The 26,732-nt window shown below is 51.6% G+C and overlaps 1 protein-coding gene across 1 annotated transcript; it reads left to right on the forward strand.

Annotated features, from left to right (window-relative positions):
- The first annotated feature begins 718 nt into the window (after positions 1 to 718).
- On the forward strand, positions 719 to 26,732 carry LOC103271270. The gene is given in 16 exon segments (XM_021717908.1): positions 719 to 733; positions 1,489 to 1,660; positions 2,658 to 2,730; positions 3,659 to 3,812; positions 5,614 to 5,896; positions 6,516 to 6,631; positions 9,154 to 9,300; positions 10,629 to 10,796; positions 11,381 to 11,451; positions 13,628 to 13,781; positions 15,718 to 15,877; positions 18,318 to 18,347; positions 18,876 to 19,293; positions 23,914 to 24,067; positions 25,894 to 26,176; positions 26,617 to 26,732. Coding segments are annotated over 16 exon segments (2,514 nt in total).

Here is a 26,732-nt window from a genome sequence, read left to right on the forward strand (position 1 = left end):
TTCCACATTCCTCGTTCCAGAGTGACCCTGTTATGCCCAGGGCTTAGTTTCCCCATTGTCTGTCCAAAGAGTCCAGGTAGGTCTCTTGTCAGAATGGAGAAATCAAAACCAAAAGTTGTCCGAAGACATGGCAGAGAAATTCCTTGTTCTGTATCAGTGATGTGGGTGGCATGCGTGGCCTAAGTCCAGGAAGAGGTGGGACACGATATCACTGACTCAGCAGCGTCCAGTTGTCACAGACAGTATAGAAGGCTCCCGGACCCTAGAGAATATTGACGAGAATCATGTCACACCAAGTGCAAGTGTCAGAAGCAGGAGGCCTCAGACCCAGGAACCGTGAAGTGACGAGGACGTGGAGGCCAGACCAGCACCAAGGCCCAGGTATGGGAGACTCCTCAGAGATTCTCTGCTCATGAACATTTTCCTAGAGCTTACTTTGGGACACTCAGCTCTCCCCCTCAATCCCTGGGGAATGCTCCTTTCCTCTCAACCTTCTTTCTAGTCCTGGCTTCTCCTTCTAGGGTCCCTGTGTTGGTTCCAGTCCCAATCTCTCGACCGATAGTGTCAGTTCTGAGTCTCCCCACTTCCTGGGGCCGGTGTGAGGGAGACAGCAAGTCTGGGTGGATGATGGTGTCGAGACCACGTGGGTGAAGATGGCTCGCGTGGGATCCTCCTCTCTTGTCTTACATTAACATCTGCCATTTCTTGCAAACCTACCATGTCTCCAGACCTGGTAGGCCCTTTTCATGCCCACTCCCTTCCCATTTTACCAAATATGAAAAGTGAATTGCTTCTAGTACTGCTGTGCTCCAAAGAGACGTCCTTGTTTCCTTTTTCTGAGAACACACAGTAGGAAGTGACAGAGTCCAGGTTCACACCTGGTCTATGCAAAACAATGAGATTTTTCAAAGGACAGATGGATTCGGGTTGTGTTAGGGTGCACAGCAAGGGTCCAAGAGAAGTCTGCAAAACAGAGCTGGGGTCTCCTCCTCAGGAGCCTGAGGTGCCCACCCGGCCTGAGAGGCATCAGGGCAGGGGAAGAGCTGAGGCCTGGGCAGGACTGGATTCGCACGGGAGATTTGTGGAGAGGGCCAGGGATGGCAGGACTGAGGGCAGGAGAAGACCCCAAGTAGGGACAAGAGCATGTGTCAACTGGAGTGTTGGGAAAGGAGCTTCAGCAAAGTGGTTGGAATCTCTGTTTCCTGAAATCCCCTGAGGCAGGGAGGTCCATGTTTCCTGGTATCAGAGGGTGAGACGCAAGTGCTTTTGGGGAGAGAACATGCATAACCAGTCAGGGAGAAATTGCAACAGAGTAGGCTGCAAATAAGGTGACACCCATTAACTAAGTTGAATGCGAAACTGTATTTTATTTGCTAGGCCTGGCTGCCCTATTAAGTGGGAGGGGAAGAAAATGCCAGTGGGGAGGTGGGAATAGGGACCAGAGGAAGGGCAGCCAGTGAGGGGTCTGGGAGATCCTTCCTCTCCTAGGATGACCAAGAGGTCCACAGTAGACACGAGTGTCAGCATCGGCCCACTGAGGCCAGGCAAGCTGGCTCCCTCATTGATGGAGATTTGCGCGCAGGCACATCCCGGCTGCACAACTGGGCCAAGGGCACCAGAAACTGGAGAAGGTTCTCTGCAAACATGTGCAGGCCTGGAGGTAGTGTCAGAAGGAGAGTGGGAAGTAGCCAGGACAAGGGCCGGGGATGAGGATGTCTTCTCAGAAAGTTTCATTAAGGGAAGGAAGAGGACTCCTTATCCCCTTCCTCTGCCGCACTGAGGAAGAAGGAAGGAACAGGTAAGTACATGAGGGTGGCCTTCCTGGTTGACTCAGAGGGTCTATACACTCCAGCAGGACAGGGATCATCTCAGAGGGAAAATGAGCGGAACCAGGAAACTCTGACCCCATCTCAGGGTAAACCAAGGAAGGCTCTGGAAGACAGCTGTCAGCTGGCTTAGAGTCACCATTCAGACTCGCGAGGGTGCTAGCCTCCCTGAGGAGGTATACAGGAAGGGAGTATTCGATGGACAACCGAGGAGGATTAAAGCTGAGAAACTGAGACCACAATGAAATCACAGATCCAAGAACACAGGGAAGGACCAGTTGATGGGAACTGGTTATGACAAGGAGCTGGCATCCAGTCCTTCCTCTGGTCACAGCAGCACCTCCAGTTCCCTCTGAGATTTCCTTTCCAAGCAAAGCCTTGGAGGAGCAAAGCCTTCCTTTCCGAGCAAAGCCTTGGAGGAACAATCATCACCTGTCACCTAGGTGTCCTCCCAGGACAAATATGAGGTGGAAGCCAAGCTCAGCTGCTCTGGCTCCTCCCTTAATGCAGGAATAGAGGAAAAAAAGCAACTAGAAAATGTTTGTCCCAGGAGTGGGCCCTGGACAATGGTCCCTGGATCCTCCCCCGGGGTCTCTAGAGCAACAGGGTCAGGTTTTCTCCAAGACCTTTTCCTTCGGATTTTCCCGGAACCCGGTAGCTCTTGCTTCCTAGACATCTAAATACCTGCTCCAGTGAGTGTCATGTGCTCACTCTGCTTCGATAAAGACCCCTATAAAGAAATATCCAGGGAAAACCAAGTGGGATGGGCTCCAGCTCTCCAACCACAACACAGGGGAACATGGGCAGGCTTTGTGCCTTGTCCCAAAATAGCACAAGGGGAAGCCACCGACCCGGAGACTAAGAGGACCGAAATGCACAAGCGCCACTGCAGCTCCAAGGAAAGGTGCTCTCATCTGGATTGATCTCGAGGACACTAGGATTTGCAGCCCTGCATATTTAACCTGTAGGGAGCAAAGCATGTTTAATTCAACAGAGCACTCGCTTTTCTTCAATGTGACCATGAAAAGCTAACGGTTCAGAAGGGAGAGGGCAGGAGGTGGAAAAGAAAGGAAAAGGAGAGGCTGAGTTCTTGTTTCACAGAGAGGAACCCAGAGACTGAACGAGGTAAAGAGAAGGGGAAACAGTTGAAGCTGAAGAGGAATGAGATGTGAGTCACAGATTAGTGACATCCCTTTGAGGACAGGGAAATAAGAAGAAAGATCAAGAATGGGACATTCTCCCCTATCTTAAGGGACATGGAAGGCCCCGTGCATCATATGAAGAGAAGTCCCTGGGGCTCTCTTTCCTCGATGGTCCCACTCAAGAGCGCCTTGGCCCCCATGCTGAGTGGGGCACAAGTTAACCCTGCAGACAGGAGGAAAAGCCCAATGGGGCCACCTCGAGCAGTGGCTTTGGGGCTGGCAGAGCCAGGATGGGGTGGATGGTGAGGCCAAGGGAGGAGACCCAGCTGTACCCCAGGCAGAGAGGCAGGGCCTCCCCAGAGGGTCTGAACAGACTGGGTAGGTCCTGGGGAGACCCTGAAGGGGCCAAGGAAGCCCCAGGGCTGTGCTGACTTCTCAATGAGCCCAGAAGGGGTCAGAGAGGGAGACTTGGTGGTTTCAGCAAGGGAAACTCCCCACCTTGATAGGTGCCCCAGGAGGTAGGAGCAGGGGGAGAAGGAGTGTGGGAAGCAGGAGTCAGATATGGGTTGGAGAGTAGCGTGGTGTACAAGGAAGAGAGTGATGGGATCAACAGGAGGGGGTGTGGGATGGAGAGTTAGGGAATTTGGGGTGGTCCCATGAGGAGTCTAGATCTTTGGGTCTCTCCCACAGATACCTGATGGATCAAGACACATTCATTTTCAACTTTACAAATGACCCTTTAGTCTTTGGACGGCACCAGACCTTCCTGTGCTATGAGGTGGAGCGCCTGGACAATGACACCTGGGTCCCACAGGACGAGTGCATGGGCTTCCTGCACAACCAGGTGACCAGACCAGCACATCACTTCTAGACTGGGCCCTCCACTCTGAGGAAATTCACCAATAGCAGGTTTTCGGTGGTACATGCAATGTTCCCTAGAGTGTCTGTCACCTGTGGGTTCTGCTACTCGGCCCTGGGATCACTTGGGAGACATTGACTTCCTGACTCCCAATGTCAGAAACTGGCCACATGGACCACAGCCCTGTGCCATTAGGCCAGTGTCACCCCCAAATTCAGGACTCAGTCATCCCCTCCTGCTGCGTTCTGAGGAGTCGGGGGCAGAGAAAAAGGATCTGCAAAGTGCCAGGTGGTGTCTGGTCTCCCAACACCAAAGTGCTTCCTGAGGACCCTCCAGGATCCCCTCTCAGAAGCAACCTCTCACCAGGGACATCTTTAGATAGGTGAAATTAGAGGACTCAGGGCCTCCCTGACTCCATGTGACCAAGATTCCCAAGTATGTGCTTAGGGGCATCATCCTGAGGGAGGAAGGACTGAGGTAGGAGAAGAGGCAGGTAATTTGTCCCTGAGATTCTGTCTCACAGAGTAGAGCACACAGGGAGGCCAGGAGAACAGGCACCGTGTCAGGATGTCAGGGATGGCCAGAATTTCAGAAGGAGTCAGGACTGGCCAGGACACAGGGCACCTAAGCTGGAGGGACATCTTCCCTGTCCCTGCCCAGCACAGCCTCTGGCTGGAGAGGCTGAGTTCTGCTTAGCTCTTGTCCTGGAACTGAGGGCTCCACTGGGCACTACGGGCTAAGTGGGTGCCTGGCAGGACACACACCCACTACCTGGGACATCCTTTCAAGGATACCAGTTCCCATAACTGCCAAACCAGCGAGACTCGCCTGGGAATTACCCTCGTCCCCTTCTCAGCACAAACTATGTCATCCGTTCCACCCTGCTGTCCTCATAGCAATAGTGTCCTGGGCTGGACTCATCCCTTCCACATCCCCTCTCCTTGCTGCACTGGTGTCCTCTGACTGACTAGCTCCTACTCCTGATGGACAATGCTTCACTCTGCAGTTCCGACAGAACACCATCATTCTATGGGCTCCACAGTGACAATTATCCCATGACTCAGGGACATTTCCCCTTTGGGATGAGTCCTGCTGGGGGTCCTTTCCCCCGCTTCTCTTTGTAAAGCAATCCCTTTTGATCTGAGTCTATTTCACATTTGAGCTCAGGGCAGGATGTAGCTTTTTAGAAGCTTCTAGAAGTATGGGTCACAGATGGGGTGGTGGCAGGGGAATTGATGGGTAGGGCAGGTCAATCCTCACATGAAGGGAACATACCCAGCTTCTTGGCATCAGGCCAAAGACCTTGGGGTTCAGACAGCCCCTCCTCTTGCTGATGCCCCTCAGGCCTGGGCTGAGGGTCTTGAAGGCATTGACCTGGGGTACAAATTTAGAGGGGCTCTAAATGCTTAGCAAAATCACATTTTAATGTAAGATTAATATTTAATGCAAGTTTTAAAAGCCAAATTCAATGCAAAAGCCGCATGATGAACAAAACATCAACATTCTAACTGAAGACTGATAGTAACAGTGCTGCCATGTGGAGTGTATTGAAGTTGAGGCAATTAAAAGTTATCACTCCTGATCCGTTTGTCATGGTCAAAATTGCTCATCTTGGAAGTTTTACATCAATTTGATATTTTAAATATTCCATGCAAATTTGTTCATCTTTGTACCCGAGGTCCAGGACCCTTTAATTCTGAGTGGATGCCCCACTCTCCTGGCCTTTCCCTGGCCCCGGTCCTCCCTTCCTCCCTGTTCACACTCTGCTTTCTGCTTTCTTTTCTAGCCTCGGGATGAAGACCAACCAGCTCGCCATGCAGAGCTGTGCTTCCTGGACAAGGTTTCTTCTTGGCAGCTGGACCTGGCCCAGTGCTACAGGGTTACCTGCTTTATCTCCTGGAGCCCCTGCTCCAGTTGTGCAAAGGAAGTGACTGAATTCATAGAAAAGAACAGACACGTGACCCTGCGTATCCTGGCTGCCCACATCTATGATGATCACCGGAGATAAAAGGAGGGACTGGGCACGCTGCAGGGGGCAGGGGTCCACACCACTATCATGACCTCCAGGGGTGAGAATACAGAGTTCGAGTGGGGTGGGGCAGAGTCGGTGGGGCCAGGGAAAGGGCCCTGGGAAGTTACTAGAAAAGGAGGATAGGGTCAGCATCCCTAGGGGAAAGGCCTTGGTTGACTGCCTACAGAGATGATGCTGACACTCTGGGACCTGACTTCGGGGTCTATTGGAAGAGAGAGTCCAGGCCAGAGGTGGGGGTCCCAGAGAGGGGAGGAAGGGTGGTTGGAATTAGAAAGACTTGGGAACTTCCAGAAAGAATGAGAACTGGGCTGGGTCCAGTGTCTCATGTTTGTAATCCCAGAATTTTGAGAGGCAGAGGAGGGAGGATCACTTGAGGTCAGGAGTTCTAGACCAGCCTGAGCCACATAGGGAGACACCATCTCTACAATAAATAAATAAATAAATAAATAAATAAATAAATAAGTAATAGTAAATAAAATAATGAGAATGATTCCAACAGGAAGAAAGAGTTTGCTGAAGGAGCTACGTCTCTAGGGGAGGGAAAGGCAGAGGGAACTGAAATTGGTATGTAAAAGTCTGTCCCTAGGAGTCATACACCAAAATGCTCCTCCCCACCCACAGAGGGAGCTTGACTGATCTCCCCTGTCCCTTTTCAGACTTTGAGCACCTCTGGAACACCTTTGTAGACCAGCAGGGAAGTCCCTTTCAGCCCTGGGAGGGGCTGGATCAACATAGTCAAGCCACATGGCAGAGGCTGCAGGACATTCTCCAGGTGAGGGCCTCATCCCTCTGGCTGGGGCCTCATCTGCCTCCTCCCTCCTCCTTTCTCTTTTTTGGTCTTTCCTTCCTCTCTGCTCAGAGCCTCTTCTGAGTTATCTGCTTGCCCAGGAGCCCCCATCTCCATCCTACCCTTTCCTCCTCCCTACCTCCCTACTCTACCACCTCCTGGTTCCCCACATCCTCTCCTTGTCATCGCAACTGTCTCCAGACCTCTTCCCTGTGTTGTTTTTCCACTGTCCCACTCCCTGCTCCATCCAATCTCACCTGCTCTTCTAGAATCAGAGAAATTGAAAGATGGGCATCAATATCTCCAAGGAAGGCAGGAGACCTGTGTTGAGGAGCAGAATAAAACGGGCTTTCAAGAAATGCAAACAAGCAGTTCACCATGACTTCCATCTCATCAACACAGACCAGCAAGGAAACCAGCTCCCGGAACATCGATTAAAAAAAAAATCAGAGGGAATTCTTTTTCATCGAAAATGCATTTTTATTTTTACAGTAGTAAGATTATGCTCAACACCTTCAGAGTGATCCTCAATTTATTAATGAAATAATTATTTCAATCGTTTTAAAATCTAAACCAATACCATGAAGTATGAAGAACTTTTTTACAATTTTTTCCATGTCATTTTGTCCTGAATATCAAGTTAAATAAATACTAGCAAATTTGCAACATCTTTTCAATTGTAGTGGACATTAACGTGAGGCAATGGTCACACTAAATCCCTCTGGGATGAGTTACACCTTGCAGGAGGGTGATCTAAATTGACACTCTACCCTCACTGACAGAGTCCTATCCTGCTGGCTAGCCCTGTGTAGAAGTAACAGGCCACCCAGTAAGAGAAGGGAGACTAGTGAGTTCCCATGTTGGAAAAGAAACCCAAAAGTGCAGTCAGGGGGTGCCAGGGACAGTCTCGTCCCCACATCCTTCCCAATTCCACCCCCTAGTGAGAAAGCCAAGGTGGAGGCCATGGCTACAACCCAGAACAGGGACAGTCAAAGCAAAGAAGGCAGGGAGATGGTAGATGTCCAGAGCCGGGCCCAGGGATAGAGAGGTAGCAGTTCCCGGGGTGCTCACCCTGCAGTTCCAGGCTATAACTCTTAAGAGAATTACTGTGTGCAGAGGCTGGAAAAAAATTGTCACCCACTCACATCTGGGTCACTCTGGCACATGGGAACCAGAAACCCAGACAGTGGTTCCCCTGTCTACCCTCTGCCAGGGGAGGGCCCTGGCCTCCCTCTGTGTCTGTGGAGAGACCCTCCCCACCTCCTTTCTCTCTTGTCTGGAGGCCCTGTCTCAATATGCATCTTGCACAATATGGTGCAAAGAATTTATCTGTGGGCTGCATCTTGGACAAATTTGTTTAAATTTTTTAGGCTCAGCCCCTTATGTTAACAAATGAGTAGTTTACAGAGGTGAAATTTTGGTGACAGTCCATCCTCTCTTATTTGTAAAACTAGAAGGGGAAACATATGGCATACCTGTTAGGGACAAGCACACTTGGTGCAGGTGAGGCCATTCCGCTATTCCGCTACCATTGACAGTGGAGACCCACCCTCCCAGTTAGGGTAGCTGGTCACTCATGTGGCTTCTAACACCCCTATCTTTGGGAGCTCCTGCTGAGCCACCTGCACCCAGCACACAAGGGTCCTTCCCTCCCATAACACCTGGATGGGGCTGCCCTATGCAGAGCCCCAGTTAGGGAGGGAGGTCACGGTAAGGACACAGCCTGGCTCCTGTGAGTCCTCCTGTCCACAGAGTCCCTTGCACACACTCACGGGCCTTTCTCTCCCCTTTTAGGTTTGTCTCTGGATGTCACGCAGGTCACACATACCCAGGACCCAGCAGATATCTGTAAATATAACCAAAGGATAAGATTCTGCAAGGACTCCCCTCACTCCCCAGGAATGAAGACTGGGGAGCAGATAGGAGGCTGCTGAGGCCCTCATGTGACTGACAGCCCAGTGTTCCCAGATCCAGGCTTCAGGGCAGCCCTGCAAAAGGATCTGCACAGAGTCACTGGTCAGCTGGAAGGGGCTACACAGGAGGATCCCAATACCCTGTTATTCCCAGCTTGTGGGGCTCCTGAGAGGAGAAAGAGGGAGATAAGGGGAAATCCCAGCCGGACTCGGTGGCTCAGTCTGTAATCCTAGCACTTTGGGCAGCAGAGGCAAAAGGATTGCCTGAGCCCATGGGTTCGAGACCAGCCCCAGAAACTTGGCAAGACCTCATCTCTACAATAAAAAAATTAGCCGGGCTTGGTAGTATGCACCTGCAGTTCCAGCTACTTGGAAGCTGAGGTAGAAGGATTGCCAGAGCCCAGCAGGTTGAAGCTGGGGTGGCCATGAATGTGCCACCGCACTCCAGCCTGGGTGACAGAGTGAGACTCCAACTCCAATTCAAAAAAAAAAAAAACAAAGAAGGGGTAAGTCCCCATTGAGGTGAAATATCTTCCAGGTCACCAGGAGTTCATCTTTCTGAGCTCTTGGGCCCTGGGCAGTCCCCTCTGCCAGATCCAGAGCTGGCCTCTCGCCATCCTGCTTGTCCTTCTCCCTGAGGTCCGACAGGTGACTCCAGCAAAGCACCTTGGGAAGAAAGTCAAGCACACTGTCACAGTCGACATCGCCAGCCCTCTTCAAAGGAGGAGCTCCTGGCCCCCGGTATCTACTGAGAAGTCACCAGGAAGTGAACTTTTCAGTCATGGAGATACTCTGGACATGGAGGGGCTTGTCTAGGTTAGAAAGAGAGAGGCGGCAACTAGAGGAGTCATGGGCCGGGGGCCTGGCCAGGCTGGGCCTGGACAAGGGAAGGAAGATGTGCATGGAATGCAGATGGGAGGACCCCGGAGGCTCAGGAGTCAGACAAGAGGGAGATGCCCCAGGAGATATGGACACAGCCCTTTCCGATGTCTCCCCAACCCCCACCCGCCGTTTCTCCACAGAAAGCTCTGGAGGGCTGTGGCTCCAGGGACACATTTGTTTGGAGGCATGTGATACAGGCTGAAACAAGGGAGAGACTGTCACTCTGGGCAGCAGGAGCCACCTGGGAAGGGGTGGGGAAGGGCATGGACTCTGCCCTCCAAGGGTCTCACAGGGCACAGGAGGTGACTGGGGCCAGGAGCAGAGCTGGCTGGATCAGGACGGCACAGCCTCCAGGAAAGGCAACCCTGTGGGGGACATGAGCAGAGACCGGGGTCTTTTTGTGTCTGGGAGCCCGAGGCTGGTGCAGGTGCCATCTCTGGCCAGGAGGGCTGTGCCTACTGTGGGCACCTCCATCTGTGAGAACAGGGAAGTGTGGGTTCTAGTCAGACACACAGTGCACCCAGGATGAGTTCACACTGAACCATCTAAGGCTCAAATCGGGGCTGACACCCACAGGGGATTATCCTCTTGACTAGAGGGGACCGAGGTCTGGGAGCACATAGGATGGGAGAGGCCCCACAGCAGAGAGCAGAGTACTCTCCATCTGTCCATGAGGAATGGCAGCCACCAAGAATGCAGGGGACACTGAATTGGAGTTTTTCACCCATGGCGTGTGGCTAGCCAGCCTGAGAAGACAAGTAGCCTGGTGCTCTGTCCAGGCAGTCAGGAAAGGACTGTCCCTAGGACCTGGATTCCTTTGCATGGGACAGCAGGCCAGGGACAGAGTGATCTAAAAGGAGTCAAGACAGGGTGGTCAGCGGGACAGGGGGCAGACCCCCAGGCCCATAGGGCCAGCACCTTCCAGGGAGAGCAAGAGACCCCTGGGGAGGACTGGCCAGGCCTGCTGAAAGGACAACAAGACTGACCTGGAGCAGGGTGACCCTTTAGAGGTGGATGTGTGTCCCCGCATCACTCTGCTGTCTGGGAAGGCCTGGAAACTTCTCAGTACCTCTCTCAGCCTTTACAATCTTGTATGTGTAATGGGCATGAAGCACTTCTCACTCTAATTAGCAGATGGACTGATCCATAGGAGGATGAAGGACATGTGAGCCCCCTTCTCTCTTCAGAAGCTAGGATGCAAGCCTGGCACCTGCTCTCAGAGCAAACTCCGTCCTCCAACTGCAGGACCTCCACACAAGCTCCCGGATGCAGCAGGCCTCAGGGATCCTGGACCAGGCACCCCTGAGGGAACTGCTATAGGACACAGCATGATTGTTCTGGAGTCTGACTTCTGGGTATGCCGAGTCCTCTGTGGGGTCTTCTCCAGAGTGTGGACCCCTGTCCTCCCACCTGTCTCTTCCTGCCTTCCACATTCCTCATGCCCAGAGTGACCACATTATGGCCAGGGCTCGCTTTTCCCATTATCAGTCTGTAGGGTCCAGGTAGAGTTTATGTCAGAGTGGGGACATGAACACCAAAGGTTGTCCAAAACACATTCCTTGTTCTGTAACAGTGATGTGGGTGGCATGTGTGGCTTATGTTCATGAAGGGGTGAAACACAATATCACTCACTCAGCAGCGTCTGGTGGCTCTGATAGCATAAACGTCTCCCAGGCCCTACAGAATATTGGTAAGGATCACAGCATCACACCAAGCACAAGTGTCAGAAGCAGAAGGTCTCAGACCCAGGATCTGTGAAGGGACTAGGACACGAAGGCCAGCCCAGAACTGAGGCCCAGGCATGGGAGGCCCCTCAGAGCTTCTGTTCCCGAGCCTCCTCCTAGTGCTTTTCCTGTGAGTACTCAGTTCTCTCCCTCAAACTCCTGCGGACTCTCCACTCTTCCCAACCTTCTCTCTGGACCTGGTTCTCCCTCTGGAGTCCCAGCTGGGGCCCCTCCCTGGTATCTTGTCCGATACTCTCAATCCTGAGTCTCCTACCACCTGGTGCAGGTATGAGGGAGCCAACAAATCCCAGGAGATGATGGCGAGTGGGTGAAGGTGACTTGAGAGGAATTCTCCTCTTTTGTTTTACATTAACACCTGCCATTTCTTGCAAACCTACCATGTCTCCAGATCTGGGCTGAGCCCTTTCCATGCCAGACTGCACCCTGTTTTCCCTAATAATGAGCATAGGAACTGCTTTTAGCACAATCTTGCTATGAAGAAAAATCTTGCTTCTTTTCCCCTGAGAACACACAGTAGGAAGTGACAGAGCCCAGATTCACACATAGTCAATGCAAAAACATAGAGAGACTGAGATTTTTCTGAGGACAGACGGATGAGGGTCGTGTTAGGATGCACAACAAAGGTTTAAGAGAAACCTGCAAAATGGAACTGAGGTCTCCTGCCCAGGAGCCTGAGGTGTCCACCCGGCCTGAGAGGCATCAGGGCAGAGGGAAGAGCTGAGGCCTGGGCAGGACTGGACTTCCAAGGAAGATATGTGGAGAGGGCGAGGGAGGGCAGGGCTGAGGGCAGGAGAAGGCCCTGAGAGAGGGGACAGGGGTCATCAGGAGTGTTGGGGAAGGAGCTTCGGCAAACAGGTCAGAGTCTTTGTTTCCTGGAGGCCACTGAGGTGGATTCAAGCTGGGAAATTGAAGCACAGATCCAAGACACAGGGAAGGAGAGGTTGGCAGGAGCAGGTTGTGACAGGAGCTGGTACCCCGTCCTTCCTCTGGTCACAGCAGCACCTCCAGTTCCCTCTGGGCTCTCCCTTCCCCTTTGGACCACAGCCTTGGAAGGACAATCACCACCTGTCACCCAGGTGACCTCCCAGGACAAGGGTGGGTTGGGAATCAAGCGCAGCCACGCCGGCCCTTCTCTTAAAGCAGGAATAGAGGAAAGAAAGCAATTAGGAAGTGTTTGTCCCGGGAGTGGGCTCTGGAAGACGGTCCCTGGATCCTCCTCCGGGGTCTCTAGAGCAACAGGGTCAGGTTCTCTCCAAGACCTTCTCCTTCAGCTTTTTGCAGAACCCAGGAGCTCTCACTTCTTGGACATTTAAATATCTGCTCTATTGCGCGTCCCATGCTCATTCTGCTTCCATAAAGACCCCTGGAAAGGAATAACCAGGAAAAGTCAAGCGGGATGGGCTCTGGTTCTCCAACCAGGACACAAGGGGACCTGAGTGTGACAATTTGCAGCCCTGCAGATTTAACCTGTAGACAGTGATATGTGTTTACCTCAGCGGAGCATTGGCTGTACTTCAAATGTGGTGATGAAAAGCTAATGGTTTAGAAGAGAAAGGGTGGGAGGTGGAAAGAGGAGAAGGAGAGAGAGGCTGAGTCCTCGTTTCACAAAGATGAGAGCCCAGAGACTGGTCATGGTGGAGAGAGAAACAGGGTAGAAGTTGAAGAGGAATGGGTTGTGAGGCAGAGATTGGTGACATCCTATGAGGGCAGGCAAGTAATAAGGGACAACTGAGCAGTGGGAATTCTCTTCTACCTTAAGCGACATGGAAGACCCTGTGCATAATCTTTTTTTTTTTTTTTAGTTGGAGTCTCACTCCATCATCCAGGCTAGAGTGCAGTGGCACACTCACGACCACCCCAGCATCAACCTGCTGGGCTCTGCTGATTCTTCCTCCTCGGCCTTCCAAGTAGCCAGAACTACAGGCACGAGCTACTATGCCCAGCTAATTTTTTGATCTATTGTAGAGATGAATCTTGCCAAGTTGCCCAGGCTGTTCTTGAATCCGTGGGCTCAGGCAATCCCCTCACCTCGGCCTCTCAAAGTGCTGGGATTATAGGTTTGAGCCACCACGCCCGGCCTATGCCACATCTTAAAAGCAGTCTCTGGCAGTTTCTTTCCCCGATGATCCCACTCAGGAGTGTCTTGGCCCTGATGCTCCTGATGGGCATGAGTTAATCCTGCAGACAAGAGGAAAAGTCCAGTGGGGCCACCTTAAGCAGTGGTTGTGGGGCTGGCAGAGTCAGGATGGGGTGAAGGTGAGGCCATGGGGTGAAAGTGAGGCCATGGGAGGAGACCCAGCTGCACCCCAGGGAAGTGGGGAGGGGCGGGGCCTTCCCAGAGGGTCTGAGCAGGCTTGTGCTGAGGACTGATGTGGGTTGACAGAGGACAGAGTGTGAGGTGGTTCCATGAGGAGTCTTAGGTCTATGGGTTTCTCCCACAGACAGCTGATGGATCAAGACACATTCATTTCCAACTTTAATAATGACCCTTCAGTCTTTGGATGGCACCAGACCTTCCTGTGCTTCGAGGTGGAGCGCCTGGATGATGACACCTGGGTCTCACAGGTCAAGTACTTGGGCTTCCTGCGCAACCAGGTGACCAGACTAGCACACTACATCTAGGTTGGGCCCTCCATTCCAAGGAAGTTCACTCGTAGAAGGTTCTCGGTGGTACATGTGTTGTTTGCTGGAGTGTCTATTACCTGTGGGTTCTGCTACGTAGCCCAGGGATCGTCTGGGAGACTTTGGCTTCATGACTCTGCATGACGGGGGACTACCAATCCCAGGTCGGAACTGCGTGGTCCACAGCCTGGCCCCACTAACCTGGTGTGACCCTCAAGTCCAGGGTTCAGTTCTCACCTCCTGCTGTGCTCTGAGGGGTCCGGTTCAGAGGAAAAGGGTCTTTACCAGGACTAGGTGGTGTCGGGTCTCCCAACACCAAAGTGCCTCCTGAGGACCCTCCCAGGATCCCCTCCCAGAAACAGCACTCACCAGGGGTGACTTTTGAGTGGTGGGATTGGAGGACTCGAGGCCTCCCTGACTTCACAGAGCCAAGATTTCCACATGTGTGTTCATGAGCATCATCCAGGGGGAGCAGGGACTGAGGCAGGAAAGGAGACAGAGAGTCTGTCCCTGGGATTCTGTCCTGACAGGGCAGAGCCCACAGGTAGGCCAAGAGAACAGGCACCATATCAGGTTGTCATGGACAGCCAGCATATGGAGAGGAGTCAGAACTGCCAGGCCACAGGGCAGCTCAGCTGGAGGGACATTATTCCCTGGCCCTGCCCAGCACAGCCTCTGGATAGAGAGGCCAAGTTCTGCTTGGCTCTTTTCCTGGAAATGGGGCTCCTCTGGGCATGACGAGCTAAGTGAACGCCTCACAGGACCCAAGCCCACTGCTTGGGATGTCCTTTCAAGGACACCAGTCCCCATAACTGCTTAACCAGTTGGACTTGTCCAGGAATGATCCACAGTCCCTTTTTAGAACAAGCTGTATCATCCATTCCATCATGCCATCCTCCTGGCCATGGTGTCCTGGGCTGGACTTGTCCCTTCCCCATCTCCTCTCCTTGCTGCTTCAGTCCGACTAGCACTTACTCCCAGTGGACAACGCTTCACTCTGCAGTTTTGACAGAACACCATCATTCTATGGGCTTCACAGTGACAATTATCCCATGACTCAGGGACTTTCCTTGTTTGGGGTGATTCCTGCCAGGGTGCCTTTCCCCCCACTTTTCTCTGTATAGAATTCCTTTTAGTCTGAGTCTATTTCACATTTGAGCTCAGGACAGTATGTAGCAATTTAGAAGTTTCTACACGTATGGGTCACAGATAGGATAGTGGTAGGGGAATCGACAGGTAGGAGATGTCAATACTCAAGTGAAGGGAGCACACCCAGCTCCTTGGCATCAAACCAATGACCTTTGGGCTCAGTCAGCCCCTCCTCCCTCCTCTGGCTCTGCAACCCCTCCCTGTAGGGATCAGGCCTGGGCTGGGCTGAGGGTGTTGAGGGCAGTGACCTGGGGTGCAAACTTAGAGGGGGCTCCAGATGCTCAGATAAATCATATTTTGATGTAAAGTTATTATTTCATGCAATCTTTTAAAATCAAATTCTATGCAAAAACCTCACGATGAACAAAATATCAACATCCTAACTGAAGACAGATAGTAAAAGTGCTGCCATGTGGAGTGTATTGCAGCTTTGGCAAGTTAAAAGTCATCATTCCTGATCTGTTTGTTTTCATGTGGTCGATAGTGTTCATCTTGGAATTTTTATATTTTGAATATTGCATGGAAATCCATTTACTTGGTACCTGAGGTCCTTAGCCCCTCTAATTCTGTGTGGAAACCCCAACTCCCTGGCCATTCCCTGTCCAGGCCCACCCTCCCTGTTCACACTTTGTTTTCTTTTCTAGCCTCAGGATCATGACCAACCATCTCACCATGCAGAGCTGTACTTTGTGGACTACGTTTCTTCTTGGCAGCCGGACCCAGTCCAGGACTACAGGGTCACTTGCTTTATATCCTGTAGCCCCTGTTCCAGCTTTGCTTAGGAAGTGCCTGTGAATTTGTGAAGAAGAACAGACACATGAGCCTGTGCGTCCTGGATGTCCGAATCTATGACAACTATGAGGAATATGAGGAGGGGCTGGGCACATTGCAGGGGGAGGGGCCCGCAATGACCTCCAAGGGTGAGACTAGAGCCTTGGAGTGGGGTGGAGGTTGAGTGGGTGGGGCCAGAGAAAGGGCCCTGGGAATTTACTAGAAAGGGGTGAGAGGGTCAGCATCCCTAGAGGAAAGGTCTTGGTTGACTGCCTGCAGAGCTGACAGCCACACTCTGAGACCTGGCTTTGGGGTCTATTGGAAGAGAGTGTCCAGGCCAGGAGATGAGGTCCCAGGGAGGAGAGGAAGGCTGGTTGGAAGTGGAAGGACTTGGGGGATTCCAAAGAGAAAGAGAACTGGTTTGGCCCCAGTGTCTCAAGTTTGTAATCCCAGAATTTTGGGAGGCAGAGGAGTTCACTTGAGGCCAGGAGTTCAAGACCATAATGAGCCACATAGGAAGACTCCATCTTTACAAATAAAATAAAAATAATAGACAAATAAATAAATAGAAGAACGGGAAATGGGTTGATTCAGATTCCAACAGGATGAACGAGTTTGATGAAGGAATTACATCTCCAGGGGAGGGAAACGCAAAAGAGGGGTCTGAAATTGGGATGTGGGAGGTCTGTCCCTAAGAGTCATACACTCTGGATGTCTCCTGCCCACCCTCGGTGGGAACTTGACTGATCTTCCTTGTCCCTTTTCAGAGTTTGGCCTCTGCTGGAACACCTTTGTGGACCACCAAGGAAGTCCCTTTCAGCCCTGGGAGGCCTGGATTAACACAGTCAAGTCACATGACAGAGGCTGCTGGACATTCTCCAGATGAGGGCTTCCTCCCTCTGGCTGGGACCTATCTGACTCCTCCCTTCTCTCCCTGGGCCTCTTTTACTTCTCTGCTCAGACCCTCCTCAGGAGTGTTCATCTCAGTTCCATCCCTTCCTCCTCACCGTCTCCCCCTGCTCTGTAACCTCCTGTGTCCCCCCTTTCTTTTGTCATTGTAATTGTCCCTAGACCTTTTCCTTGTTTGGTCTTTCCACTGTCCCACTCCCTGCTCCATCCAATTGCACCTGCTCTTCTAGAATCAGAGAAATTGAAGGATGGAAGACAGTATCTCTAAGGAAGGCAGAAGATCTGTGTCAAGCAGCAGAATAAACAACTCTTTCAAGAAACGCAAACAGGCCACTCACCATGACCTCCAGCTCATCAATAGAGACCAGCAAGAAAACCAGCTCCTAAGACATCGATTAAAAAAACCCAAGAGAATTCTTTTTAATTGAAAATGTGTTTTATGTTTCTGGTATACAGTAGTAAGATTATGCTCAACACTCTCAGAATGGCTTTCAATTTATTAACAAAACAATTATTTGAATTGTTTTAAAATCTAAACCAGTAAAATGAAATATAAAGAATTTTTTGTAATTATTTTCCAGGATCATTTTGTCCTAAATATCAAGTTAAACAAATACTAACAGCATATTTCCTATTGTAGTGGACGTTAGCATGAGGCAAAGCTCACACTAAATCCCTTTGGGATGAGAAAATTGAGCTAAAGCTTACAGGAGGGGGATCTAAATGCACACTCTATGCTCACTGACAGAGTCACAGCCTCCTGGCCTGCACTGTGTGAAAGTGATAGGCCACCCAATAAGAGAAAAGAGAGAAATGAGTCTCCAAATACAGTCAGGGGATGCTGGTAACAGTCCTGTCCCCACATCCTTTTGGATTCAACTCCCTAGAGAAGGTACCAATGGGGAGACCATGACTGAGACCCAGGACAGGGACAATCAGAGGGAAGGAGACAGAGGCAGTCCCTGGGGTGCTCACCTTGTGGTTCCAAGTTGTGACCTTAAGAAAGTTGCTATGTCCAGAGACTGGAGAGAAACTGTCACCCACTCACGTTTGGTCACCCTGTGCTGGCAGGTGAGAGCCAGAAGCCCAGACAGTGGCTCCTCCTGTCCTCCCTCTGCTAAAAGAGGGTCCTGGCCTCCCTCTGGGCCTGTAGGGAGAACCTCCCTGCCTTTCCTCTCTTGTCTAGAGGCCCTGTCTCAATATGTGCCTTGTACAATGTGGGGAGAGAATTTATTTCTGAGCTCGATTTGGGACCAATTTGTTTAAACATTTTCGTTTCAGTCCCTCTTTATAATCAAATGAGAAGTTACTAGGTAAAACTGTGGTGACAGTCCATTCTCTCTTGTTTGTAAAACTAGGAAGGGAAACAGAGGGCATACCTGTCAGAGACATGCTCACAGCTCACCAGGTGAGGCCATGCTGCTGCTGAAGACAGTGGAGACCCGGCCCCCGATTAAGGCAGCTGGTCACTCACACTGCTCCTCACAAGCCTATCTTCTGGACCTCAGCCAAGCCCCCTGCACTCAGTATACCCGAGTTCTTCCCTTTCATAACACTTAGGAAGGGCCACCCTGTTTAGAGCCCCAGTTGGAGAAGGAGGGATACAGCCTGGCTCCGGTAAGCCCCCTACCCACAGAGTCCTCTGCACACACACTCTGGACCTTTCTTTCCCCCTTTCAGGTTTGTCTCTGGATGTCCCCAAGGTCATAGGTGCCCATAACCCAGCAGATATCTGCAAATATAACCAAAGGACAGGATTCTGCTAGGCCTCCCGTGGAAGCAGGTGCCAGGGCTAGGGACTAGGCAGCAGATAGCAGGGTCCTGGATCCCAGATGTGACTGACAGCCCAATATTTCCAGATTCTGGAAAGCCCTACAGGAGAGTCTGGTTAGAGTCACTGGTCAGCTGGAAGGGGCTGTACAGCAGAGCCCCAAGACCCAGCAATCCTTAGCCCATTGGAGTCCAAAGAGGAGAACAAGGGTGATCAGAAGGGAGAAGGCCCCACTGAGATGGACTAACCCCCATGGCCCCTGGCCTACCCTCCATCTACCTCCTGATCTCAGGGTCTGTGTGTCTTCTTGAGCTCTTGGTCCCTCTACAGCTCTCTCTGCCAGACCCTGAGCTTCCCGCCATCCTGCTTGCCCTTCTCCCTGAGACCTAACAGGTGACTCCTGCAAAGCACCTTAGGGAAAAGGTCTAATACACTCTCACAGTTGACATTCCCACTCCCCTTCAAAGGAGGAATCCCTGGGCCCAGGTATCTATTAGAAAGTCACCAGGAAGTGGACTTCTCAATTGTGGAGACACTGGACAAGGAGGGAAATGTCGGGATTAGAGAAACAGAGTCAGTGTTGAGAGGGGTCATAGACAGGGGCCCTGGTCAGGATGCGGTGTGGGCAGGGGAAGGAAGATGTGTTCAGGGCGCTGAGTGGAGGACCCTGGAGGCTGAGGAACCAGACAGGAGGGAGATGCCCCTGGGGATGGTGCACAGCCTCTTCCGCATGCAGCCCCCTAGGTCTCCCCAAGAAGGGCAGCCCTTTGGGGACATGAACGGGGATTTAGCTCTTCTGTACCTGGAAGCCCTGATTCTGGTACAGGCACCATCTCTTTCCAGGAAGACTATGCCTACTGTGGGTACCAACTGTGTGCGCCATGAGTGTGAACTAGTCAGACACACACAACAAACTTAACCACGATGAGTTCACATCCAAACCACCTAAAACTCAAGTGGGGCCGACATCTCTTAGGGGACATCCTGCTGACTATAGGGGACTGAAGTCTGGGACCACATAGGATGGGAGGGATCCTCACAACAGTGGGCAAAGCAACCTCTGTCGGTCCATAAGAAGTAGTGGCCACCAAGAATGCAGGGGGCAGTATGCTGAGGTGTTCTACACACAGCATGTGACTGACCAGTCTGCAGGCCAAGGAGCCCAGTGCTCTGTCCAAGCAGCCAGGGCAGGACTGTCGACAGGACCTGGACTTCTCTTACAGGACAAACTGACCTGGGACAGGGCGGTCTAAGAGGTGTCAAGACCGGGTGGTCAGCGGGACAGGGAGCAGTACCCAGGGCCCACAGGGGCAACACTTGCCAGGGACAGGTGTCCTGGAGACAGCAAGAGGCCCTGGGAAAGGATAGGGCCAGATCTATCACTAGGAAAATGGGCTGGCTTGGGGTCAGAGCACAACTCCCTCTCAGTTTCTTGGGGCCTGGGGTGGGAGGAAAGAACACAGGGTGACCCTTCAGAGGTGGATGTGTGTCCCTGCAGCACTCTGCTGGCTGGAAAGGCCTAGAAAATTCTCTCTACCCCTCTGAGCCTAAATGATGTACTCTGGGTAATGGACATAAGACACTCCTCACTCTAATTAGCAATCAAGAGATGGACTAATCCATAGGAGAGTTTAGAACATGTTAGTCCCCTTCTCTCTTCAAAACCCTGGATGAAGATCTCTTAGCCAGACTCTGCCTTCCATCTGCAGGTCGCTGGATGCAGAGGGTGTCTGGACCAGGATAGACACAGGGTTTCTGTTCTGGAGCCTGACTTATGGATGTGCTGAGTCCTCTGTGGAGTCTTTCTCCAGAGCATGGATCTCGTCCTCCCAACTGTCCTCTCACCTGTCCCCTGGCCTCCTGCCACCTGTGTTCCTCATGCCCAGAGTGACTCAATTATGGCCAGGGTTCACTTTCCCATTGTCAGTCCACAGAGTTCAGGTAGGCCTCTTGTCAGAGTGGGGAAATCAAAACCAAAGATTGTTGGAAACCATGGCAGATAAGTTTCTTGTTCTGTAAAATGATGTTGGTGACATTGGTGACCCAGTTTTGGGAAGGGGCTGGGCACAGTATCACTGATTCACCAGCATCCCAGTGGCTCTGATAATATATAAGGCTCCCAGGCTCTAGAGAATATTGATGAGGATCACACCTAGTGCAAGTGTCAGAAGCAGGAGGCCTCAGACCCAGGAACCGTGAAGTGACGAGGACATGGAGGCCAGACCAGCGCCAAGGCCCAGGTATGGGAGGCCCCTCAGAGATTCTCTACTCATGAGCCTCCTCCTAGAGCTTTCTCCGGGGGCACTTAGTCCTCACCCGCAAGCCACTGGGGATTCTCCCCTCCTCCCAACCTTCTTTCTAGTCCCGGCTTCTCCCTCTGGGGTCCCTGTTTTGGTTCCAGCCCTGGTCTGTTGGCCGATGCTCTCAATTCCAAGTCTCTCCGCCTCCTGGGGCAGGTGTGAGGGAGCCAGAAAATCCTGGTGGATGATGGTTTTGAGCCTGAGTAGGTGAAGATGGCTTGCGTGGGATCCTCCTCTCTTGTCTTACATTAACATCTGCCATTTCTTGCAAACCTACCATGTCTCCAGACCTGGGCTAGGCCCTTTCCGTGCCCACTCCCATCCCCTTTAACCTAATATGAGCAGTGAATTGCTTCTAGCGCTGCTTTTCTCCAAGCAAAGTCCCTGTTTCTTTTTTCTGAGAACACACAATAGGAAGTGGCAGAGTCCAGATTCATACTCAAGTCTGTGCAAAAACATAGAGAGACTGGGGTTTTTCTAAGGACAGATGAGTTAGGGTCATGCTAGAATGCACAGTGAAGTTCTAGGAGAAACCTGCAAAACGGAGCTGGGGTTTCCTGCTTCAGGAGCCTGAGGTGCCCACCAGGCCTAAGAGGCATCAGGCATCAGCAGAGCTGAGACCTGGGCAGGACTGGACTCCCTGGGGAGATGTGTGGTGAGGGCCAGGGAGGGCAGGGCTGAGGGAAGGCCCTGAGTAAGGGGACAGGGCACGAGTTACCTAGAGTGTTGGAGAAGTAGCTTCAGCAAAGAGGTGGGACTCTCTTTTCCTCGAGGCCCTGGGGGCAGGGAAGTCCATGCTTCCTGGTATTAGAGGGTCAACCACAAGTGCTTTCAGGTAGAGAACATGCAGTCTCAGTCAACAAGAAATTACAACAGAGTAGGCGGCAAATAATTGGACACACATTAACAAAAACATTGGAATGCAAAACTGGCCTCCAGTATTCCCTGCAGATCTAACCTGTAAGGAGCAAAGCGTGTTTAACTCAGCAGAACACACGCTTTGCCAGGCCTGGCTGCCCTATTAGGGGAGAGAAGAAGGAAATGCCTTCTTCTCTCATCTAAGGGGGAGGGGGAACAGGGACCAGAGGGAGGACAGCCAGTGAGAAGGTTGAGAGACACTTCCTCCCCTAGGAAGACCCAGAGCTCCACAGTAGACACGCATGTCAACCTCAGTCCACTGAGGTCAGGCAAGTTGTCTCCCTCATTGGTGGAGATTTCCAGCCACTAGTAGCTGGAAAAGGCCTTCTGCAGACCTGGAGCTCAGGAAGGAGAGTAGGAAGTGGTGATAGGACATGGGCCAAGGATGAGGATACCTTCTTCAGAAAGTCCCATTGAGGAAAGGAAGAGGACTCCTTATTACCTTCTTCTGCCATGCTGAGGAAGAAGAAAGGAACAGCCCAGTGCCTGAGTGTGGCCTTCCTGGTTAGGCTCAGAGGATCTATATGCCGTAGCAGGCGAATGTCATCTCAGAGGAAAGATTATCAGGACACTGGAAACTGTAGACCCACCTCAGGGGTAAACTTAGGAAGACCCTGGATGACAGCTGTCAGCTGACTTAGAACCACCATTCAGACTCAGGAAGGTGCCAGGGCTCCGGAAGGATGGGTGCAAGAAAGGCATATTCAATGGGCCACGGAGGAGGATTAAAGCTGGAAAAACTGAGGCCACAATGAGAGCATAGATCCAAGAACACAGGAAGGACCAGCTGGCAGAAGCTGATTGTCACAAGGAGCTGGCACCCAGTCCTTCTTCTGGCCACAGCACCGTCTCCAGTTCCCTCTGGAATCTCCCATCCCCCATGGACCACAGCCTTGGTGGGGCAATCACCACCTGTCACCCAGGTGCCTTCCTAGGAAAAGGGTGAGTTGGGAGCTAAGCTCAGCTCCTCCCTCAAAGCAGGAATAAAGGAAAGAAATCAACTAGAAAGTGTTTGACTTGGAGGGGACCCTGGAAGATGGTCCCTGGATCCTTCTCTGGGTTCTTTGGAGCAACAGGGTCATGTTCCTTCCAAGACCTTCCCCTTCAGGTTTTCCAGGAACCTGGGAGCACTTGCTTCCTGGACATCTAAATACCTACTTTAGTGAGCATCATGTGCTCATTCTGCTTCCATAAAGGCCTTGTAAATAAATATCCAGGAAAAGTCAAGCAGGATGAGCTTTGGCCCTCCAACCAGAATGCAGAGGAACCTAAGCATACTACGTGCCTTGTCACAGAATAGCCCAAGGGGAAGCCACTAATCTGGAGACTAAGAGGATTTCAATCGGAATGCAGAGGCATCACCGCAGCTCCAACGTAGGGTACTTTCAGCTTGATTGTAGGGATGCTGGGATTTGCAGCCCTGCAGATCTAACCTGTAGGGAGGAAGCGTGTTTAACTCAGCAGAACACACTGTTCTTCAATGTGAGGATGAAAAGTTAACGGTTTAGAAAGGAAAGGGTGGGAAGTGGAAAGGGAAGGAAAAGGAGAGGAAGCCTGAGTCCTTGTTTCACAAAGATGACAGCCCAGACAGATGGTGGAGAAGAGAAAGGGAAACAGACTTGAAGCTGAAGAGGAAGGAGATGTGAGTCAGATTGGTGACATCACTTTGAGGATAGGGAAGCAAGAGGAAAGATGAAGAGTTGGAAATTCTCTACTACGTTAAGAGATGTGGAAGACCTCATGCATCATCTGAAGGAAGTCCCTGGCAGTCTCTTTCCTTGATGGTCCCACTAAGGAGCATCTCAGCCCTGTGCTGGGTGGGGTACACATGAGTTAACCCTGCAGACTGGCGGAAAAGCCCAGCGGGACCACCTTGAGCAGGAACTGTGGGGCTGGCAGAGGTCAAGGGAGTAGGCCCAGTTGTACCACAGGGAGAAGGGTGGGGCATCCCCCAAAGGGCCTGAGCAGACAGTACTGATCTTGGGGAGACCCTGCAGGGGCCAAGGCAGACTCAGGACTGTGCTGACTTCCCAATGAGCCCAGAAGGGGTCGGAAAGGGAGGCTTGGTGGCTCCAGAAGTGAGTGGAAGTCCCTTGAACAGGTGTCTCAGGGTGTGTGGATAAGGAGGGAAGGAGTGTAGAGAGAAGGGGAGGGATGTCAGTTGGAGAGAGAGTGTGTGGCATGCATGGAAGAGAGTCATTAGTTCAGTGGAAGGAGTGTGAGATGGAAGGCAAGGAAATCTGGGGTGGTCCAATGAGAAGCCTAGGTCTTTGGTTTTCTCCCACAGATGCCTTATGGATCAAGGCACATTTATTCTCGACTTTACAAATGAGATCTCAAGCTCTGGGTTGCACCGGACCTTCCTGTGCTACAAGGTGGAGCGCCTGGACAATGGCACCTGGATCCCACAGGACGAGTACATGGGCTTCCTGCGCAACAAGGTGACCAGACTAGCACATCACAACTAGGTTGGGCCCTCCACTCTGAGGAAATTCACCAGTAGAAGGTTTTCAGTGATGCATGTGTTATTCCCTAGAGTGTCTGTCACCTAAGTGTTCTGCTACTTCACCCTGGGATCACCTGGGAGACTTTGGCTTCATGACGCTCCATGATTGGGATCTTCCAGTTCATGTTAGAAACTGGTCATGTGGTCCACAGCCCTGGGCCATTAGGCCAGTATAACCCCCAAGTCCAGGGCTCAGCCATCCCTTCCTGCTGTACTCTGAGGTTAACTAGCCCAGAGACAGAAGAAAAGGATCTGCACCAAGACCAGGTGGTGTCGGGTCTCTCAACGCCAAAGTGTTTCCTGAAGACCGTCCAGGATCCCCTTCCAGAAGCAGCTTCTCATGAAGGGTATCTTTAGAGAGATGGGTTGGAGGACTCAGGGTCTCCCTGCTTCACACAGCCAGGATTCCCAAGTGTCTGCTCCTGGGCATCATCCCGAGAAAGAGGGATCGAGGCTGGAGAAGAAGGGAATCTTTCCCTGGGATTCTGTCCTGATAGGGTAGAGCCCACAGGAAGGCCAAGAGAACAAGCACCATATCAGGATGTCAGGGTTGGCCAGCATTTAGGGAGGAGCCAGGACTGGACAGGCCATGGCGGGTCCTGAGTTGGAGGGACATTCGTCTCTGGTCTTTCCTAGCCCAGCCTCTGGCTGGAGAGTCTGAGTTCTTCTTGGCTCTGGTCCTGGAAGTGGGGGTTCCTCTGGGCACTACGAATTAAGTGGGTGCCTGGCAGGACCCACACTCACTGCTTGAGATGTTGTTTTAAAGACACCAGTCATCATAACTGCTTAGCTAGCTAGACTGGCCCAGGAATGACCCACAGCCCTTTCTCAGCACACATTGTGTCATCCATCCCACCCTGCCATCCTCCCAGCAATGGTTTCCTGGGCTGGACTCATCCTTTCCCCAACCCCTCTCCTTGCTGCACTGGTGTCCTTCATCCAATTAGCTCCTAGTCCTAGTGGACAATGCTTCACTCTGCAGTTCAGACAAAACACCATCATTCTATGGGCTTCACAGTGACAATTACCCCATGACTCAGGGACTTTCCACCTTTAGAATGAGTCCTACTAAGATGCCTTTCCCCCACTCCTCTTTGTAAAGAGATTCCTTTTTGCCTGAGTCTATATCACATTTGAGCTCAGGACAGGATGTAGCAGTTTAGAAGCTTCTAGAAGTGTGGGTCACAGATGTGGGTTGGTAGGTAAATTGACGGGTAGAGAGGTCAATTCTCATATGAAGGGACCCACACCCAGCTCCTTGACATCAGGCCAGTGATCTTTGGGCTCAGCTGACTCCTCCTCCCTCTCTGGCTCTGCCCCTCCCTGTAGGGATTAGGCCTGGGCTGAAGGTCTTGAAGGCACTGACCTGGGGTACAAATTTAGAGAGGACTCCAAATGCACAGAGAAATCACGTTTTAATGTAAGATTAATATTTAATGCAATCTTTTAAAAACCAAATTCAATGCAAAAACCTCATGACAAACAAAGCATCGACATTCTAACTGAAGACAGATAGTAACAGTGCTGCCATGTGGGGTGTATTACAACTTTGGCATATTAAGAGTCATCATTCCTGATCTGTTTGTTTTTACATGGTCAATAGTGTTCATCTTGGAATTTTTATATTTTGAATATTGCATAAAAATTTATTCATCTTGGTATCTGAGGTCCCGGGCCCCCTAATTATGTGTGGAATCCCCACCTCCCTGGCTTCTCCCTGGTCCAGGCCCTCCCTTGTTCACACTTTGCTTTCTTTGCTAGGCTAAGCAGTTTCCCTATCTAGGTTATCATGCAGAGTTGTGCTTCCTGGACCTGGTTTCTTCTTGGCAGCTGGACCCGGACCAGCACTACAGAGTCACCTGGTACATCTCCTGGAGCCCCTGCTCTAGGTGTGCCCAGGCAGTGGCTGTATTCCTGAGGGAGAAAGAACATGTGACCATGCGCATCCTGGCTGCCCGAATCTATGATTGTGACCAGGGATATGGGGAGGGCTTGCGCACACTGAAGAAGGTGGGGGCCGACGTCGCCATCATGACCTCCACAGGTGAGAATGGAGCTTGGGGTTGGGTAGGGTGAGATGTGTGGAGCCAGGGAAAGGGCCCTGGGAAGTTACTAGAAAGGGGTGAGAGGGTCAGCATCCCTGGGGGAAAGACCTTGGTTGGCTGCCTGCAGAGCTGATGGTGACACTCTGAAACCTGACTTTGGGGTCTACTGGAAGACAGTGTTCAGGTCAGGAGATAGGGTCTTGGGGAAGGGAGTTAGGGTAGATGGAAGCAAAAAAACTTGGTGAATTCCAGAAAGAAAGAGAACTGGGACTCAGATTCCACCAGGAAGAAAGAGTTTGATAAAAGACCTAGGGGAGGAAAAGGCAAAGGAGAGAACTGAAATTGGGATGTGGAAGGTCTGTCCCTAAGAGTCATACACTCAAATGCCTCCTCCTCACCCACAAAGGGAGCTTGACTGATCTCCCCTGTCCCTTTTCAGACTTTGAGTACCTCTGGAACACCTTTGTGGACCACCAAGGAAGTCCCTTTCAACCCTGGAATGGGCTGGATCAACATAGTCAAGCCACAAGCCAGAGACTGCAGAACATTCTCTAG

Source organism: Carlito syrichta, unplaced genomic scaffold, assembly GCF_000164805.1.
Source record: "Carlito syrichta isolate Samal-C Ts95f unplaced genomic scaffold, Tarsius_syrichta-2.0.1 Scaffold311496, whole genome shotgun sequence".
Taxonomy (NCBI): Eukaryota; Metazoa; Chordata; class Mammalia; order Primates; family Tarsiidae; genus Carlito; species Carlito syrichta.